Genomic DNA, 18,528 nt, shown 5'->3' with positions numbered 1-18,528 from the left:
TCCCCCTGGGTCCTTACACAAAGCCAAGCTAAACACGTATGTGTTGAGAAGGAAATTGCTCCCCGAAGTCCGAACGACTTTGTTATACGCTTACAAAAGTATTACTAAATTAAAATGCTGAATATCCGTATAGAATTATACTTAAAGCGTATATAAAAGTAGTGTGCTAAAAATATAGAAAGGCCGTTATATATTTAAATTTTTTTATGCAACTTAGAATGGCAAACAAGCTGACGTCTCACCTGATGAAAAGTGGTAACCGTTGCCTATAGACATGAGCAGTACCATGGACATAACAGAGTAAACTGTTTCGTCCAAGATACCCCCCATGCGTTGCCATTCCAGAGAACTCAGGTGTTATTTCTCTGTACCCTGTAAATTGAATTTACAGGGTATATGCTACTCTTCAAACCGAAATACAGCCATGCAAACACAACTGCTTTACAGAGGTACTCAAGAAAACTACTTTTATATAAAGTAATATTTTACTTATATATATACTTATATATATATAGATAGCGATCAATTTGCAATTATTTAGTAAATTGGCAAGTATCTCTTTTATTAATCATAAATAAAAATATTTAGCTCTTAAACCCGTTGAGATTTCCCCGAGATATAGGAGCCATTATGTCGGGAGGTGAGGCAAGTGTACGTAATCCATCATTTTAATATCGCTCGGGTTTTACGAGCCCGCAACGAGCTCTTGGGGCTGTTATGAGTATTTGCACACGCGTTAATTACCACAAAACAGGTGAATATATAATTATGATAGTTGGAAGTGTAATATATCGATTTAAATTAAATTAGTGGATTAATACTATTTATTATTTTCATCAAATATTGACACAGGTTATAAAAATTAACAATATGTAAACGAAAAAAAATTATTAACTTAATATATATATATATATATATATATATATATATATATATATATATATATATATATATATATATTTTTTTATACTACTTAGAATGGCAAACAAGCTGACGGCCCACCTGATAAGAAGAGGTAACGCCTATAGACATGAACAGTATCATGGACATAACAGAGTGTACTGTCTCGCCCCCCCCCCCCTCTGCGTTGCCATTCTTGAGGACTCGAGTGTTATTCCTCTGTACCCTGTAATATATAAAAAGCAAGATAAAAGGCAACAACGGGCTGCCTTATCGCCAAATAACAACCTCTGTATAATAATAAATATACATAATATAAAGTCATCACAATAATTACCTAAATACTAACAACAATTGAAGTTATTTTAAAGATTACTTTTACGTAGGCACTTATTTAAATTATGACCGAATTGTCAAAAGGTATTTTTTTTCTTTTTCCGTGAATAGGGAAAGTAGGTAAAACCTTGTCTGAGAAATCAGTTCAGGGCACGATAGGTTCGATATACCTGAAGAAGGCAAATGCCCTTAAGAAATATAAAAAAAAAGTAGAGTTACACATTTAAAATATATTAATATAGATTAGGTAATAGAATAACATTAGTATTTGTATTTATTTTAAAATTTTCTTTTAAAGTTATAATAAATAAATGATTTTTTAAAAATTTGTAAATAATAATTTAAAAATAAAGTTTTACAATTTATATAATTTTGGTAAATATTAAAAAAAAACTAAAACCATAGAATCTATAAACAGGACTGTTTATCCACATCAAATTTTATAAAGTATATTGTTAATAATTAGAGATTATGTCCCACAAAAAAAACCGACTTTAACTACAATAAAACCCATTATTTGGATTTAAAAACTAAACTATTGAATCGATTTTGATAACAATTCTATCGGACCAATCTGTAAATATTTTATAATATATGTATTATACATACTTTTATAGATAAAAAAGAATTTCCAAATTATTTTACAAATGACGGAATTGTGGTAACAAATATAAAAAAAATATATATATAATTGAATTGAGAAGTGTTTCTTTTTGAAATTGTTTAAAAATAAATAGTTAATTAGCTCTGCTGATAAATGTTTGTGGCTATTAGCTTCGTACAGACGCACAACGGCCCAAATGGGAGGCTAAGTGCGGAAAACAGAGTCTTTCTTTAGCTTCGTACAGTTTTCTTACAATTATTATAAATTGAAAATTTACAGTTTTTTTTTAAATATTTTTTTTTAATATGGTAATATTTCGTTATTTACATGAAAAACACACACACAAATTTAATTTTTTTTTTTGGAAAATGTGTAAATTCTGTAACACGTGTCGAGATAGACAAATATTGTTAGTAAGTACTTTAGTAATTTAATTATTTCACTAAGTACTTCGATACCTAATATTTTAAGTCTACTTAAAGCTAACAGATAATTAATACTCAAAGTACTTGTATTTCTCGCTGTTTAAAGTTTTAATCTTCTTTCTGCGGCCAACTTCTTCTATTCCTTTGTGCTGTTATTAAATTTATTTCACAGTTTTGTTAGTTCGATAGATATAAACTTTGACATTCGACTTCTACATTACTTCGCATATTATATAAGAGAATTGATAAATTATTTCGTTTAATTAAATATTATTTCTATTAATTAGAATCGATATAATCCTACATTTTCAATCAAAATAGTATATACATATTTTAACTATCTCTTGTTACCAAATAACATTTAAAACAGAATTCTGACTCCTATTGAAATTAATTAATACGAAATAATCCATAGGTAATGGTCGAGGGGAAGGGATTGTCAGTAATGTGAATTATCAGTTCCATTGCTAGCAATATACGCTCTTAGCTCGACCTCCACGTGGTCTCTGACAACCATCGTGTTGAATTCCAGGTGTTGAATATACCTGGAATTACTATGGACTAACGATAGGCTAATGATAGGTGAGAATGAAAAGGCAAGTCTATTCTCTGGTACTCCGCCAGCGTATACCATTAGCGCAGGAGGGGCTACCATTTCATTGTCATCCATTAACAAAAACTGTAATGCTCGTGGACGGGTAGAAATTGCATGTTGTAGAACCAACTTTGTTCATTTTTGCTAGTAATTTAAAAAAAAAAAATTAAGTTAATTTTTTTTATGAGCAACGAGCAAGAATTTGAAATGCCTTTCTTCTGTCTAAAGATAAAATTTGTGCTCAGATGTTAGAAGACTATATTTAAAGCTAACAATGAGAATAACAGAGACGTTTCAGAGATTCTGGTCGCCGGATAAATTATTGTTTTAGGCTTCCATATCTCGAAATGTGAAGTAGACGAGAGAACTTTTTTTTAGGGATATATTGATCGTCGTATTCACCGGGTATCACGACCCTGTGTTTATATAATTGTATTAGCTTTTTACTAAGTACTTATTTGACGCAGATTTCAAAAGTAGGAAAATCAATAAAATTACCATTAAATGACCTATGAAGATAAAAGATTACATCAGATTTTTAGAATACAACTATGAAAACCGCATCTAATTTTATACAGTATTTTTTGCATAACGAACAAAGATACTGACAGACATACCAGAGGGAGACTTTGTACAGAAGTCATTTGCTTGGGCACCTCTGTCCCATTCGTGTTACTACCGTGAAGCAGTTGTGTTTGCATGGCTGTGTTTCGTTTTGAAGATTAGGATAAGGCAGTAAATTTACAGGGTTCAGAGGAATAACACCTGAGTTCTCAAGAATGGCAACGCAAGGGGGGTATCATGGGCGAAACAGTATACTCTGTTATGTCCATGGTACTGCTTATGTCTATAGGCGATGGTTACTATTTACCATCAGGTGGGCCGTCAGCTTGTTTGCCATTCTAAGTTGCATAAAAAAAGACGAAATTATTAAAAAAATATATTGGTCTTATTAAGACTTCTCACAATTTTTTAAATATCTCCCATGTACAGACACCGTCAAGTTACAGTTTTATTATATTAGTTAGATATGTTCTATTTTTAAGAAAAAAAAAATACCTAACTTGAATATTTTGTCTTGGCTGTACAAATCTTTATAACAACGGTCGAGCATATTGTTTCACAGAAGGGCATCATCCTTAACCCATAAGAAAAGGATACTAGTCTACTATTACCATACTCTAATGAAGAAGTTTATTATTATTATTCATATCAAATTTCTCTTCTCTAGCGGTATTAAATTATGCTTTTTCACTGGTTATTTAATTAAAATTATTTTGTTTATCTCCACTGCTGTTAGTATGTATGTGACTACCAGCACTCGAAGATTGACTAACATTATCATCAAAAGTTCTACAACCTTCTATATTAGATATCAATCTCCAACTGCCATTTCATCCTTCTGCATCTTTCGCGATATGTGTTTCACTTTCGAACAAGATATCTTCAAGCAATTTATTAGATCGCTGCTCGGAGTATAACGTTGACCGTTCGACACCCACACTACGAGAGAATGAATAAATGCTGAACAGTTAGCACTAGGCTCCGGAAATAAACGAAATAATTCAAATAACCAGTGACTTTAGAAAACTAACATCCTCAGTACAATATTATGCTTCCTATTTTTAAACGCCTTTTACAATATTCTAGAAAGAACGATGAATGTAACGTATTATAGTAGTAACGTAACTAGTTCTTACGCCATACTCTAAAGTAAACTAAAGTCTTGATTAGTTCATAACTTATATAATTCAATAGTTTATAGAGTTATTCTATATTGTTTATATAGTTATTCGCCCATTGTTTTCTCATTGTGATTATTTCTCGTAATTGTTTATATTTATAATAAGTTTACTATTGTAATCTTTTGGAGGAAACAATAAAGAGAAAGAAGAAAAAGAAAATATCTATCCATACGTGTTATTGATTTGTATTTTTTTTATAACGAAGGGGCAAACGACAATGCGGCTCACCTGATGGTAAGTGACTACTATTAAATATTGATGGGTGAAAATGGTATGGTAATCCCGCTTGCGCTAACGGGATACGCTGGCGGAGCACCAGTGAAGGGTGATCGATGAGAACGAAAACAGGCCAGTTAGCCCATCATGATGAATTCATCAGGAATTAACCATGATAGTTTTCAGGGGGTACCGCGAAGAGGTCGACCTGGTTGGGTATATTGCTAGCAGTGAGATTCTCAGTCTCCATTACTAACAATCCGTTTCCCCCCAGTGATTACTATTATAATACCAAAGGAATTGCAGGTATGTTGCCAACCTTTTAAAAAAAGAATATGCTCTTTTCTTAAAAATTATGATATCGTATCGATTCAGTATTGCTAGTAGAAGTTGATTCCAAAGAGTAGCTGTGCGTGGAAAAATGGTTGCTGTGAAGGACCGTCACTCATCCAGATAGTTAGAATGGAATTTTAGTTTGTGGCTGGTTGTACGATAGTGAAAATCAGTAGCAGGTTTCAATTCTAACAAATCTTTAAAACACTGTTAATGATTCATTCTATAAAAGATAACAATTTTAAATGGCATATGAAAACAGAATTTATAGACGATAGTACAGCTTCCAGCTTTAGTTCTATCCGCAATAGACTAGTTTGCAGAAAGTCATGAGTAGCTCGTAAGTTGCGTAATTCAATAGTTTATAGGGTTGCTCTTTCTGTGTTTTTGAGTTATATTAATATTTTTATGTGACTTACAATGGTAAAAATACTTAAAAACTTCTTCTTTTCATTTAAGAGTTTCCTCTTGTCGGTGCAACCAATTCATGCATCTTCCTTCAGCCAGCTCTATCCCAGGCCATATCCTTTATCTCCCTATACGACATGACGCCTAGTGTTTCCTTTATCTGTCCCATGTAGTTAATCCTCGGCCTTCCTCTTCCTCTTTTGCCCTCTATCTTTTCTTCTATTATGCTCTTAAAAAAATCGTCATGTCGTATAAGGTGGCCCAGCATTTTGCCTCTTCTATTCTTTATTATTTCAATCAATGTTCTCTTCTCGTTTACTCATTTTTTTTTTAAACTTAAAAACTTACCAGGTAGAAAAAGGTAACCGTCACCTGTAGATATGACCATCAATTACAATACGTTCTTACAGAGTCTCGTCAGAATTGGAAACAAACTTTATATTATAAAATACCCCAAAATATGAATTAACAAGTGACTTTAAAAATGCAAAGATTATCTTTATATTATATTTTAGAAATTTCTTTCTAAAACCAATATTATGGATTTATAGATTTGCCAATAAATATTTTAAAATACAATATATTTTTTTTTTATCTAAGTTTGTCAAATTCGTAGATGGCAGCGCTATAATTGCATTATATCCAAACTAAAAACTTCCTCTGTTTTTAATATTAATAGTTATTCTTCTAAAACCCTTTAATATACATACTTATATCCTATATTGTTCTAATATCGACTCGTAATAGTCCAATAATAATTCATCAACATTGCCTCGCCTTCGCTCCATTATATAGGATCGGGGCAGTATGTTTTCCTTTTCCATTGGTCTCTGTCAGACGTCACTTACCCTGCGATATATCATGTATACGTAATTTATTTATTACACAAAAATATCAAAGAATAGAATAGATGCGTTATAAATGTAATGAATACAACAATACTTTCTGATTTACTTTTATTCAGATTGAAAACCATAGGTTTATTTTTAATTAGACACAGGTTTGGACGAATGACATATGTATAAAATGGAATGATGCAGCGAGAAAAAGAGACAGAGAATAAAGACGAATAACATGAAAAATGAATACACGAAGTTATAAATTTTAAATATAAATGCTACAACTATATGTTCTTCTCTATTTTCAATGCTAAATTAGTGTAAATAGAACGTAATTGAATTCAGTTCAATTTAAATTTGGAATTTGTGTCGAAAAATATTTAGAATACAGACAAAAACAGCCTTATAAATGGCATTATATTCAAAAATGGAAAGGAATTAATGAAGACTCTTTATTGCTCACTTCAATGAATGAAACAGATTACAAAGATTAATATAATATATACAAAAAATTAATAATTAATAACAATATATATAACAAAAAGCAACATAAAGAGACAATAATGGGAAGGTTTTTTGCTAAATAGCAATCTCTTCCAGGCAACCTTAGGATGCAGAGGAATAATTAAAGTTGCGTCAAAGGATTTGGCGTAAAAGGAGCTTTGCTATCTACTAGCTTCTACAATATCGTGGCAAATAATTAAATAATGACAGGTTTAGTTTTCATATCAATTGAAGTAGTTACGGCATCTATCCTTATAAGTTTCCTTCATTTAAGGTTTGATTACAGACAACATAATTAGTTTATTTATATATGTTTATATTATATGAATATAACAACTGTTGTTTACATTTCCTCTATTCACAAATCCACCGCCTACGTTTTTCTCGGTTCGCCCAATGATTGACTGGTAGAGAACACCGTCCGGTGTTAAATCCGACAAATGTACATAGAATTGTACTGTGCATTTAAGTTTAAATAAATAAAAAAAAAATGTATTCTTAGTTTGTTTTAATAGAATTTAATGAATAGGTAACCAAATTCTATTAAATTATTACAGAAATGCTCTCTAAATCGATCTAAACATTTCAAGGAATTTATAAATTATTTTTTTGTTCTTTTGTTGGCAACTTAGTCATTCGACTTTTTTTGTATTTTTATATTTTTTTCAATTCATTTTGATCTATGTTTTTACACCTCTATAAGTTTTAAAATATAGAGTTTACATCAAGTATGTTTTTATTGTTCCCCTGTCTCATATTTTACCTATATTTTGTTTTTTTTTTTTAATGGATGATAATGGAATGGTAACCCCGCCGGCGCTATCTGTATACATCGACAGGGCACCGGTAAGGGATGACAGGTGAGAATGAAAAGGCAGGTCAGTTTACCCATCGTGATAAATAAACCTGAACACCTGGAATTTAGTACAATGATTTCCAGAGAGACCACGTGGAGGTCGACCTTAAAAGTTACATTGTTAGGAATGGAACTGATAGCCCGGATCACTAACAATCCCATCCTTCGCTATATTTTGGTTGGTCATTTATCCGTTTGCTTCTATTTTCATTGAGTCTTATTGTCACAGACTAGGTATACATTACCTATGTCTGTGGTCAAAACTTGGACTTGTTAAATTCATTGATACCAACCCAAACAAATTTGTAGTACTGTAGGTTATACATCTAAGCTTGACTACTTCTCATCCTTTTAAAACTTCGGAATACTTGATTTAACTTCGTCCTTTGACTATTAGGCGTACTTCAATGACTTTGCTCTAAGCCTTGATAATTTGTTCAATCGTAAAACGACAATTTTACTGCGTCGAATTAAAAGTTGGACTTATATAGCTTACTGTTTACAACCCTACTGGCTGATTGTGGATCTGCAGTTTCTCACAATAGTTACGTCATTCCGCATTGCAGAAGTTTACTAGTATCTATAATATCTTTGTATCCTACGATGAATTTGAACTATAAATCTATACAAATAAAATTTATTTTTAAATAACAAGCCAAATTAAAAAGAGAGATGGTGGTACGCTCGCCTTTTGCTATGATGGATGAGAAATACGCTCGGCGAAACATATACATACCGAATGTTACCGACCGACGAAATAACACCTGAGTCCTCAGGAATGGCCATGGGGAGTATCATGGGTGAAACAGTATACTCTATTATGTTCATGTCTAGGCGACAGTTACCACATTCCATCAGGTGGGCCGTCAGCTCGTTTGCCATTCATAAGATAAAAAAAAGTGTTATGTTGCTACAACAGGAATAGTCCACAAATAGTTCTACCTCTTCATAACATATATATATATATATATATATATATATATATATATATGTGTTATTAGCTGTTTCTGCGACTTCGCGTGACCGGGATATGTTAGAACGTGTGTAACAAATTTCATAGTGATTAGTTAAACCGTTAAGGCGCTCGAAGGTAACAAACACACCTGTGATATATACAGAGGAAGTTCAGACCAAAATTTTGTTATGAAATAAATCATTTTCACTTTTTTGCACTATCCAAACTTTTATGTATTACAAATAAAGAATGCTATCTCTATCTCTCACACTCTGTTTTACTGCAATTTTATCTCAGTATATGAAACCCTCCTTATGGGAAAGATCTATTCATTGGTGGACAATTAATTTCAATAGTAAACAATTAACGGGTGATGATGATATGAAATTATGAAAAACCATTTTCACAAATACGCTAGCTTTTACCCGCAACTTTTTTCGCATGGCCGAGATATATTCAATAATCGGGATACGAAGTAAAGTATGTTATCTCTATCCCATATAGTTATGGGATAACATAAGCCCCTTTTACGTGTATACCAAATCTCATAGCAATTGGTTAAGCTGCTTAACTTAATACGTTCAGTAGCTAAGAGGTAACAAAGAAACAAACGCATAATATTAATACGGATAAGTAAAAATGAATCTTTTATTTTATACAACAGAATGGCATACAAGCTGACGGCCCACCTGATGGAAAGTGGTAACCGTCGCCTATAGACATGAGCAGTACCATGGACATAACAGGGTATACCGTTTCGCCCGTGATACCCTCCATGCGTTGCCATTCCCGAGGACTCAGGTGTTATTCCTCTGTATCCTATAAATTCACGCCATATCCCACTCTTCAAACAAAAACACAGCCATGCAAACACGGTACCTCTGTCCCATTAGTGTTTCATCCGAATGTGACAGAGGTACCCAAACAAACGACTTTTGTACAAAGTTTTCCTCTAAAAATGTCAGTGTTTCTTATTTAAAAGACGTGTTAAGTCAGTATTTTACACTATTTTCAACCAACTTCAAAAAGAAGGCATTTCTCAAATCGGTTATATTTTTTTTTATTTTTATTACCATGAGGTCTGTCAGTTGTAAACCAATATGGAAAAATTCCAGCTATGTCTGTTATACTTTTAACGAGTAAATAACAAATGATTTCGAAAATTGACAAAGTGGTAGCTAGAAACGCTGGAAGAATGAAACATGAGCTATCTCTTTGTGAATACTGGACATGAATTGGAGCTGTACTGTTATACCAGCTGTACAATTTTTACCATGGTTCCGTCCGTTTGGACATAGATTTTAAAATGTATATTAAATATTTAAGTAAACACAACTTTAGACTTACGTTTTATACAAAAGCTTGTATAGCTTTTGCCTGCGACTTTATCTACGTCATGTAACTAAGATATATTTGTTGACCTTCTTGCTTGCTAAGAGAGAAAGCTAAAAGAAATTACTAAGTACTCTCTTCCAGATAAAACATACCTCTATAGGTAGAAGGAATTAAAGAATGAATGAGTAGGCGGCACGTTAAATAAATATATTAAACGCTAAACATACGTAAATAAGCACAGTTCTATCCATATTTATATATATATATATATATATATATATATATATATATATATATATATATATATATATATATATATATATATATATATATATATATATATAGAATAGGCCATCCAACGAGGAGGACAGCAACGTCCCTCTTAAAACGACTCCCAAGCTTAACTGCGATTACCAATCCGCCTGCAAATCGTGGAAACTACTGGCAAAAGCCCCCAAGGGGGAGGCTTATTTTCAGCAGTGGACAATGAAGAATGAAATATTAATAAAAATTAATTTAAAACGCAGAATACTATTAAACAAAATTACAAAATTCATGCAGGCAAAGTCGCACATCAGGCAATTAATATAAAATAAACAATATTCATTTTGAGCGGTTAGCAGAAACATAGCAGAAAACATCAATCAAGAGAGATGTAAACTTTGTTTGCACATAAAATTGCTATAAAGGCACACAGCGTTCGGGCCACGATTGAACGGAACACCCTAAACAAACACAAAGCCTTTCACGGGTCATACTTTATGCATACGAGTGGGATTGAGTATTGAAACCATTTATTGGGATTATCAACTATGTTGAAATGTATAATGAAAACCGCCGCCTACATTCACCTTCCTTAGAAAGGTAATGTGAATAATTAATGAAGTTAATTGTAAACTGTATAACAATTGCCTTTTAGTTTTTAGTCGACTTCAAAGTGGAATTACCAATTCGGGTTACTACACGTTCACTCTATGAGGTCTCAACTCACTGTTTTTTTTTTAAATTAAAAATAAATTTCGTTTTAAACATCGTCATCAACTTTGTGTACAGTTTGTCTAAGTAAACTAATAATAATTTATTTATTTATGCATTAGTAAATATGTCGTCATAGTCGTAGAATACTGACGGATCTGACAAAAATTAAACATATAGATCCGTATTCTACGACTATGACGATATGTGTACATGGCGGACTTAATGCCGAAAACATTCTCTCCCAGTCAACTATAGGGAAGTATCAGAATACTCGAATGCGGTACTAGTAATTATTGATATGCATATATACTATAATTGCACATATAATAGAATATGTGCGGGCCACCTCGTTGACTCGCTTGCAGAGCGTGGGTTATTGGACGTTGGATCAGACTGGAGAGAAACGATTTGTTTTCCTTTTGAAGCGCGTACCTCTTAAAATATCTCTAAAGCCTAACTGCAATTGCCAATCCGCCTGCCAAGCATGACAATTACTGGCAAAACCCCCTTAAGGATGAGGCTTACGTTCAGCAGTGGACAGTTAGAGGCTGATATGATGATGATGAGGAAGTACAGAGGAATAACACCTGAGTCCTCAGGAATGGCAACGCATGGGGGTATCATGGGCGAAACAGTACATTCTATTATGTCCATGGTACTGATAAGCGACGGTTACCACTTTCCATCAGGTGGGCCGTCAGCTTGTTTGTCATTCTAAAGTTGTATAAAAAAAAATTATTTGCCCAAAAACACGGCACACAGATGCTAATAATAATATGTTATAAACATACGTGTTTTGCCAAAACAATGGCATGCAAAATTTAGGTATAATAATGTCACCATTACTAATAAATTATACCGCTTCTAGATAACGTATCGACATGAAACATATACCAGATTTTAAGTTAGGCTTTCAAGAACACAACTGTGAAAACCGTATGCAGTTTGGTTAGTTTTCGTGTGATACCAGAACAAACATACTGACAGACAGGTACTTTACCAAAGGGAGAATGGGACAGAGGTACCCAAGCAATCGACTTTTGTATAAAGTCTCCCTCTGGTAATATATCTTATGTTACATTCACCACAACGATAACTATTGGAATATTTTTTTAATGTATGATAATTAGAGATGGGCAATCCACCTGGGTGGGTTTAAAGTCTGGTGGGTAAAAACCGGGTGTTTTGGGTTTATTGGGTTTAAACCCCATAAACACCCAAATTTTTGGGTGTTTATGATTTTGTACTTCATCATCGTCATCTCAGCCGCAAGACGTCCACTATACTGGACATAGACAATATTATTATGCAGCCTACAGAATAAAAAACTTTTAATTTGATTTTGAGTTTATTAAGAAAGAGATGAAAGTAAAATGTAAAACTACAGTCAATCACTGTCAGATTCAGAGTTATTACAAGCGATGAATTGTATAGGTTCGATAGGCTCTATTTCGTCTAAACTGTTATGTTCATTTACTTGCTCAATGAAAGCTTCTAAGGTATTTTCTTCATTAAACTGAATGTCCTCGCATTCAGCTTTATGTTTAAGATTCCAGTTATAACAAATGAATGAAATTTTTTCAGTTCTTTCAGTTGTAAGTCGATTTCTTTTGTTATTATGTATGTAGCCTTGGATACTAAAGGAACGCTCAGTGGCTGCCGAAGTACAGGGAGCTGATAGAATACGAATCGCTACTTTGCTTAACTCAGTGGAACCACAAATACCTTTCCACCATATTAGGGGCTCAATGCTATCTAATGAGCTCCATACAAATCCTCTGGCCCAAAAGTTTTCTTTAGCTTTATAACACGCCAAATCTGCCATTACATTTGACAAACTTAAGTGTTGGCTTAAATTGTAGATAAACTCCATACCCTTAAGTTCTTCCTCTTGAGTAAGTTCGACTCCTAGAGTCCTGGGGTCTAGAATATATGCTGCAAAATGTATTGGCCTCATTGCCATATTGCATCTTGAAGATACTGATGTTAGAATCTGCTGTTTGCTTTCTTCGCTCAATGTCGAAATCTCATTTAATGCAAAACGTATCTTAGCTTGTACATCTCTAAATGTAATGTATGTGCGATGCAAACGATTCTGGTCGCTCTCTAAGTAAAATATGCTTTCAGTGACTGGTTCCAAAATACTTATACATTCCCCTGTCTTCGTCCAGAAATCATCACTTAGAATTAAATCTTTAATATCTCTTGAAATTACCACATCTTCTCTAACTGTTAATATTTGCAAAGCTATCTTATTTGCTTTCAAACTTTTTAACGAAGTAACATGACTTCCCCATCTTGTAGCACAAGGCAATTTTAGTGTTTGTGTAGAATCTTCACCCTGCCTTGATTTTATCAACAAGGCCTTAATCGTTGACTCCTTTTAACAGTTTTTATTATATTTATGGCTTGCATAATAAACACAGTTACTTCTTGTATCTTTACAATATCTTGGCACAACAAGTTAAGGATATGTGCACAGCAACCGAGAGGAACAACATGTGGATATTTGAGTTTTGTTAATTCGAATGCCTTTTGTATATTTCTAGCGTTATCGCCAATAAGTACAAGAAACTTATTTGCTCCATACACTTTCATTACTTTTTCAACTTCTTGGCTAAGGTATTCACTAGTGTGAGGATTACTTTCTGTATTCAAACTTTTAACGTATGCAGGTTGAGGTTTTGATATAAGAAAGTTTATTATTCCTTCATTTCTTAAATTAGACCAGCCATCGCACTGAAGGTGTAAGTAACTACAAGCATTTAGTTCCTCATTTAACTCAAAACGCATTTCTCTATATATTTTATCTAAGTATTTTGTCGCTAAAGCTTTACGTGAAGGTATTTTAAATTTTGGTTGCAATTTTTCGAAAAATTGTATCCATAAAGGATGTTGCACCATCGATAATGGCGTCCCTGTTACAAATATAGCTCTCGCTAATTCTGTTTTTATATGATCATCGGTGTCTTGAAACTCAGCATTTATTGTAGTGTTAGCAGACGACGAGGGGCTTATAAAAGAATCATTTGTCTCTATCTCTGACAGTCCAGACATTTTGGTTTTGGACGAGCTATCTTTTATAAGTTTCATAGAGTCTTTTAATGTTTCTGGAGATTTTGGACAAGTGATAAGATGTTGAAGCATTTTGGCAGCATTACTGAATTTGTAGACCTTATTACAAAGCTTGCAAGAAACAGACTTGTTTGGTAAAGTACGGTAGTGCTCCCATATGCGTAAATCTTTAGGTCTCCCCATTGAACCTAAAAAAGTGAACGATGATTAGTTGGTCTGACGAAAATTCAACAATGAAGTGCCTATTTTTTTACAATGATTATTTCTTGTTATTTACAATAAATTTATTAAAAAAATAATAAAATAAATACAAAAAACCTTTGTAAAATTACATCTCGGAGGATTAAACGCAGACGCTAGTTTATTATCGTATTGTTCTGTATTTTTCTCAGCAACTTCTTTAATTCGATTAGGTACTTACGCATATTATGTTAAAAATAAATATCTAGTACACATCTTAGGCTATCCACCATTATTATCCAATGACGACTCTCAGCTAACTATGCACTATCATCCAAAATAAACGTGTATGGAAAATTTTATCCCAGTCGGTTGAGGATTGAGGATAATTGCATCAACATACGAACATACCTACATACTTTTATTTACATAACGCAAGCTAAATAAAAGCTTGTAATAATACATCTAATTTTAAGTTAAAATTGTTAAGTGATCATGATATAATTGTATCATTCAAAAATCCACTTACCTTTAATTATTTCTTGTTAAGTATAAATATTATTTCAAATCTGCTCCCTTAATATGCACTTTTTTACTGCTTTTCCTACCTAACACGTTACCAGGAAGTCACGTTACCAGAGTCAGAGTAATAGTGAACACGTTTGACAGTGATTGTCGTCGCCTCATATTCAGCGTCGACGAATAGGGGAATCCCCAGTCATAATGTATTGCATGCGTGGCGGTCTTACTTCAAATCCATAAACAAAGAGATAATTACAGAACTCGATACTAGATGGCGCTGTTTTTGTTTGAAGAAAGTTTGCGGGCTAAAATACATAGAATTTCATCAATGACTTCCACAAAGAACAACATTTCTGTTTTTTCTAAGTCCGTATCTCTTCCGTATATTTCATAAGATATAAGCTTGGGCTACATTGTTATGCAACGTGATTTTGTCGCTGTCTTGCTAGCAGGGTTGACAGATATACGATTTAAATCGTACTCATACTATTATTTGTCTATTTTTTAATGTACGATCGTAAAGATTATGATCGTAATTCGCACAAAAACATATGACTTTTTGGTTACCTGGCAACATTTTTATTATGAAACGAACATGCTCACATCATCAGTCACATGCAACAATTTATTGGGGATTTCCCCTTCACATCTGGCAGTCCTGCTTGCTAGAATATAGGTAAGTCAGCCACAGTTACTGACGATCGATATTTAAAGGGTATTGTTTTTGTGCTAAATATTTCATAAAAACGTTATTTAATACTTTGTGGATTATTAATTTAGTTGATAATCACTGGAAGTAAAATGGATGCTAATTTGAGAGATCAAGATCTTCGTATAAAACAGTTAATAAAAGAAAATCTACGTAAGTACTCTTTTTATACCTAGGTAGGTAAGGTATAATAAACACAAAAGGTACTTAGATCGCGTGTGTTCGAAGCATTTATTCTAATAAATTTAATTTAAAATTGTAGAAAGAAAAAAATGTCTGCCAAGCCGTAGCCGAAGCCGATCTCCAAATATATTTGGCGATAGTGAGACCCAGTGTCCAGATGATTTACCCAGCGTTGTCGCAACAAAGAAAAAAAAAAACGAGGATAAAGTAAAAGAAAATTTACTGAAAGAAGAAACAAACTGTTCTAAATGCTTAATTTATGGAGAAGAGGATAAAAGAAATGAGTATTTCGGACTGTTAGTGGCTCAAGAATTTAAATATATACGGCCATGTGTGCGAACGAGGTGTTATGAAGAAATTTTAAAGTATCTACGGGAAGCAAAAGGCCAACATGTTGATCAACTGCAACATGAAAACACTGAAAATTAATTACTTTCATTTTATTATATATAGATTTTTAAAATTTCCTGAAATATTATTAGTTAACGTTTTATTTAATATTGTAGAATTGATCAATACAATTTATAAAAATAATTTATTGGTATTACTTACATATATTCAAAAAAATACGTAAAAACCTATTTTTTTGGGTGATTATGGGAGTTTATGGGTGTTTATTGGGTTTTTACCAAAGCACCGGGTTTAAACCCGGTGCTTTGCCCATCTGTAATGATAATGCAATGGTAACCCCGCCCGCGCTAACGGTATACACTGGCGAGGCACCAGTGAGGGATGATAGGTAAGCATGAAAAAGTAGGTCAGTTAGCCCATCGTGATTAATACACCTGGAATTCCGCAGGATGGTTTCCAGGGGGGACCACGTGGAGGTCGAACTGATTGGGTATGTTGTGTACTCCACATTACTAACAATCCCCCCCTCAAACTATTGGAGTATTTAAAATTATTTTCAAGCTCTCCCCCAGTGGCTCCTTAAAAAAGGTAAAATTACATTATGTACTCTCAGACATGTCTTTGCTAAATTTCGCTCAGATTCTAGGCTCGGCACCAAATAAGTCTGTGACTACCCTATTATAAATTATAGTCTTGAGTACTTATATTTTTTTTTCTTAAGTAAATAATTTAAAAACAAAGTGTTATTTCACTTTCTATGAGTTTTTCTTGACTCTGTAACATTTACTTTTTCGAGTAAAACTTTATTTCCCATTCCATCTATTTAAACATACTACTGAAAGACTACGGGGGATTCTTGAGAAGTTTTCTCCCCGTAGTCTCTACAAGGATATATACTGTCCCATGAATCGTAAACAATTGTAGGTTTAGTTCAAAAGGTTAATTGAAAAAGTTTAGGATGAACTAGGTTGTATTAAAAGCTCGCAATACTTTGTGCATTAGTTGTTGGCGATCGACCATGTTAAGGAACTACGATTAAGTTGCAGACAATACACTCATATTATTATGTAAGTTACTATAGTAACAAATTCTTGTACAATATAAGAAAGAAAGAAACTTTATTTTACAGAAATATACGACTACACCCACACAGGGGTCAAAAAAAAATATTAAGATTTATAATAACGAAACTACATACAAAATAACAACCGATGGGGCAAAAAGGTTCTTGAGTGGCGACCCTGCACCGGCAAGCGCAGTGAAGGACGACCCTCCACTATATACAAATAGCTTTATTTTGTTTAAAAAGTGGTATAAAGGATGGTACATAGTATTTAAATATTGTTCACACTTTTCACCTGAATCTGGCATACAAAATTTATTTAATTGTGCTACTATGCTATGCTAATACTATTTTACTTGTATCGTCTTGTATATTATATAAATGTCAACATATTTACGTATTAATAATAAATTATATAGGTTACAAATTACAATTAAATAAATTTTCAAGTTTTAATATGGAGAGACGATCTCAAATGCATTGTAGGAAGTCAGCGGATGCAGGTGGTCTATGGGGTAGGTCTATGGCCAACAGTGGACGCATAATGGCTGAAATGATTATTACGAATATAATGAAAAAGAAATAATGAAAAAGAGACTATTGCATATTTTTTTTATACCACAAAGGTGGCAAACAAGCACATACAGCCCGTCTGATAGTAACACTGTAGCCTATGGGCGCCTGTAACACTAGGGGTATTACTTGCATGTTGCCGGTCCTGAAGAAACCTTAATCTACCCTTTTTGAAGAATCCCATACTGTAGTCTCGAGAGAAAACCTCGGCAGAGAGCTCATTCCATAGCCTTAATGACAAAATATTTAAGGCGTCAATACGGGAGCAAAATCAATAGACATTTTCTATTCTCAGAACAATATTTACTTGTTTTCATTAAACAACTTATAAAAATATCAAAAAGTCTGAATCCTTATATATTTTTAAAAAGCTGTGGTAACAGTTCATCATCTTCATCATCACCTTTGATGTCTATCATTTTTAATAGGTATTATAGTATATAATCGTGTCTGCATATATTACATTGATACGTATGTTTTTTATGATATACATTTGTATATGTAAGTAATATTTGTTTAATGTATTCATGTATGTATATATATATATATATATATATAAATCTTTTTGATATTTATGTTGACGAACATATACATACATGTCGCGTAACATAGACACCAATTCAGATAAATCTTTTTTACTGACGGTTAAATAAATTTTGAAATGTGCACATCAATATAAAATAACTTAATGACTTGAATGAAACTTATAAGCTTAATAGAAAACTTAGTAATAAAATTATAAGCTCCGCCGCGACAGTTTTCACTGCCGTGACCAGGATTCGAACCTGGGTTACTACGGCCACAACGTAGGGTCCTAACCACTAGACGATCACGGCTATCGGA

General features: G+C 33.0%; 3 protein-coding genes and 1 non-coding gene across 4 annotated transcripts in view; 1 reads left to right on the top strand and 3 right to left on the bottom strand.

Moving 5' to 3' along the window:
* Positions 1-18,528, bottom strand: part of LOC113518064 (galanin receptor type 3) — an 86,114-nt gene that overhangs the window by 33,832 nt on the left and 33,754 nt on the right. The window lies entirely within an intron of this gene.
* Positions 13,385-15,307, bottom strand: LOC128200221 (uncharacterized). The gene is made up of 2 exons (XM_052892924.1): positions 14,814-15,307; positions 13,385-14,292 (listed from the first exon to the last, which is right to left on the bottom strand). Exon 2 carries the CDS (start codon positions 14,285-14,287, stop codon positions 13,385-13,387), a length of 903 nt encoding a protein of 300 aa, XP_052748884.1. The 5' UTR covers positions 14,288-14,292; positions 14,814-15,307.
* On the top strand, positions 15,546-16,357 carry LOC128200222 (uncharacterized). The gene is made up of 2 exons (XM_052892925.1): positions 15,546-15,668; positions 15,778-16,357. The coding sequence occupies exons 1-2, from the start codon at positions 15,608-15,610 to the stop codon at positions 16,125-16,127; spliced, it is 411 nt and encodes a 136-aa protein (XP_052748885.1). The 5' UTR covers positions 15,546-15,607; the 3' UTR covers positions 16,128-16,357.
* On the bottom strand, positions 18,450-18,521 carry Trnah-gug (transfer RNA histidin (anticodon GUG)). Its single transcript has one exon. It is a non-coding gene; the product is annotated as a tRNA-His (tRNA).

The sequence above is a fragment of the Galleria mellonella genome, unplaced genomic scaffold, assembly GCF_026898425.1.
Source record: "Galleria mellonella isolate WM207_F2 unplaced genomic scaffold, CSIRO_AGI_GalMel_v1 utg171, whole genome shotgun sequence".
Taxonomy (NCBI): domain Eukaryota; kingdom Metazoa; phylum Arthropoda; class Insecta; order Lepidoptera; family Pyralidae; genus Galleria; species Galleria mellonella.
This window is presented reverse-complemented; position numbering and strand designations above follow the sequence as displayed.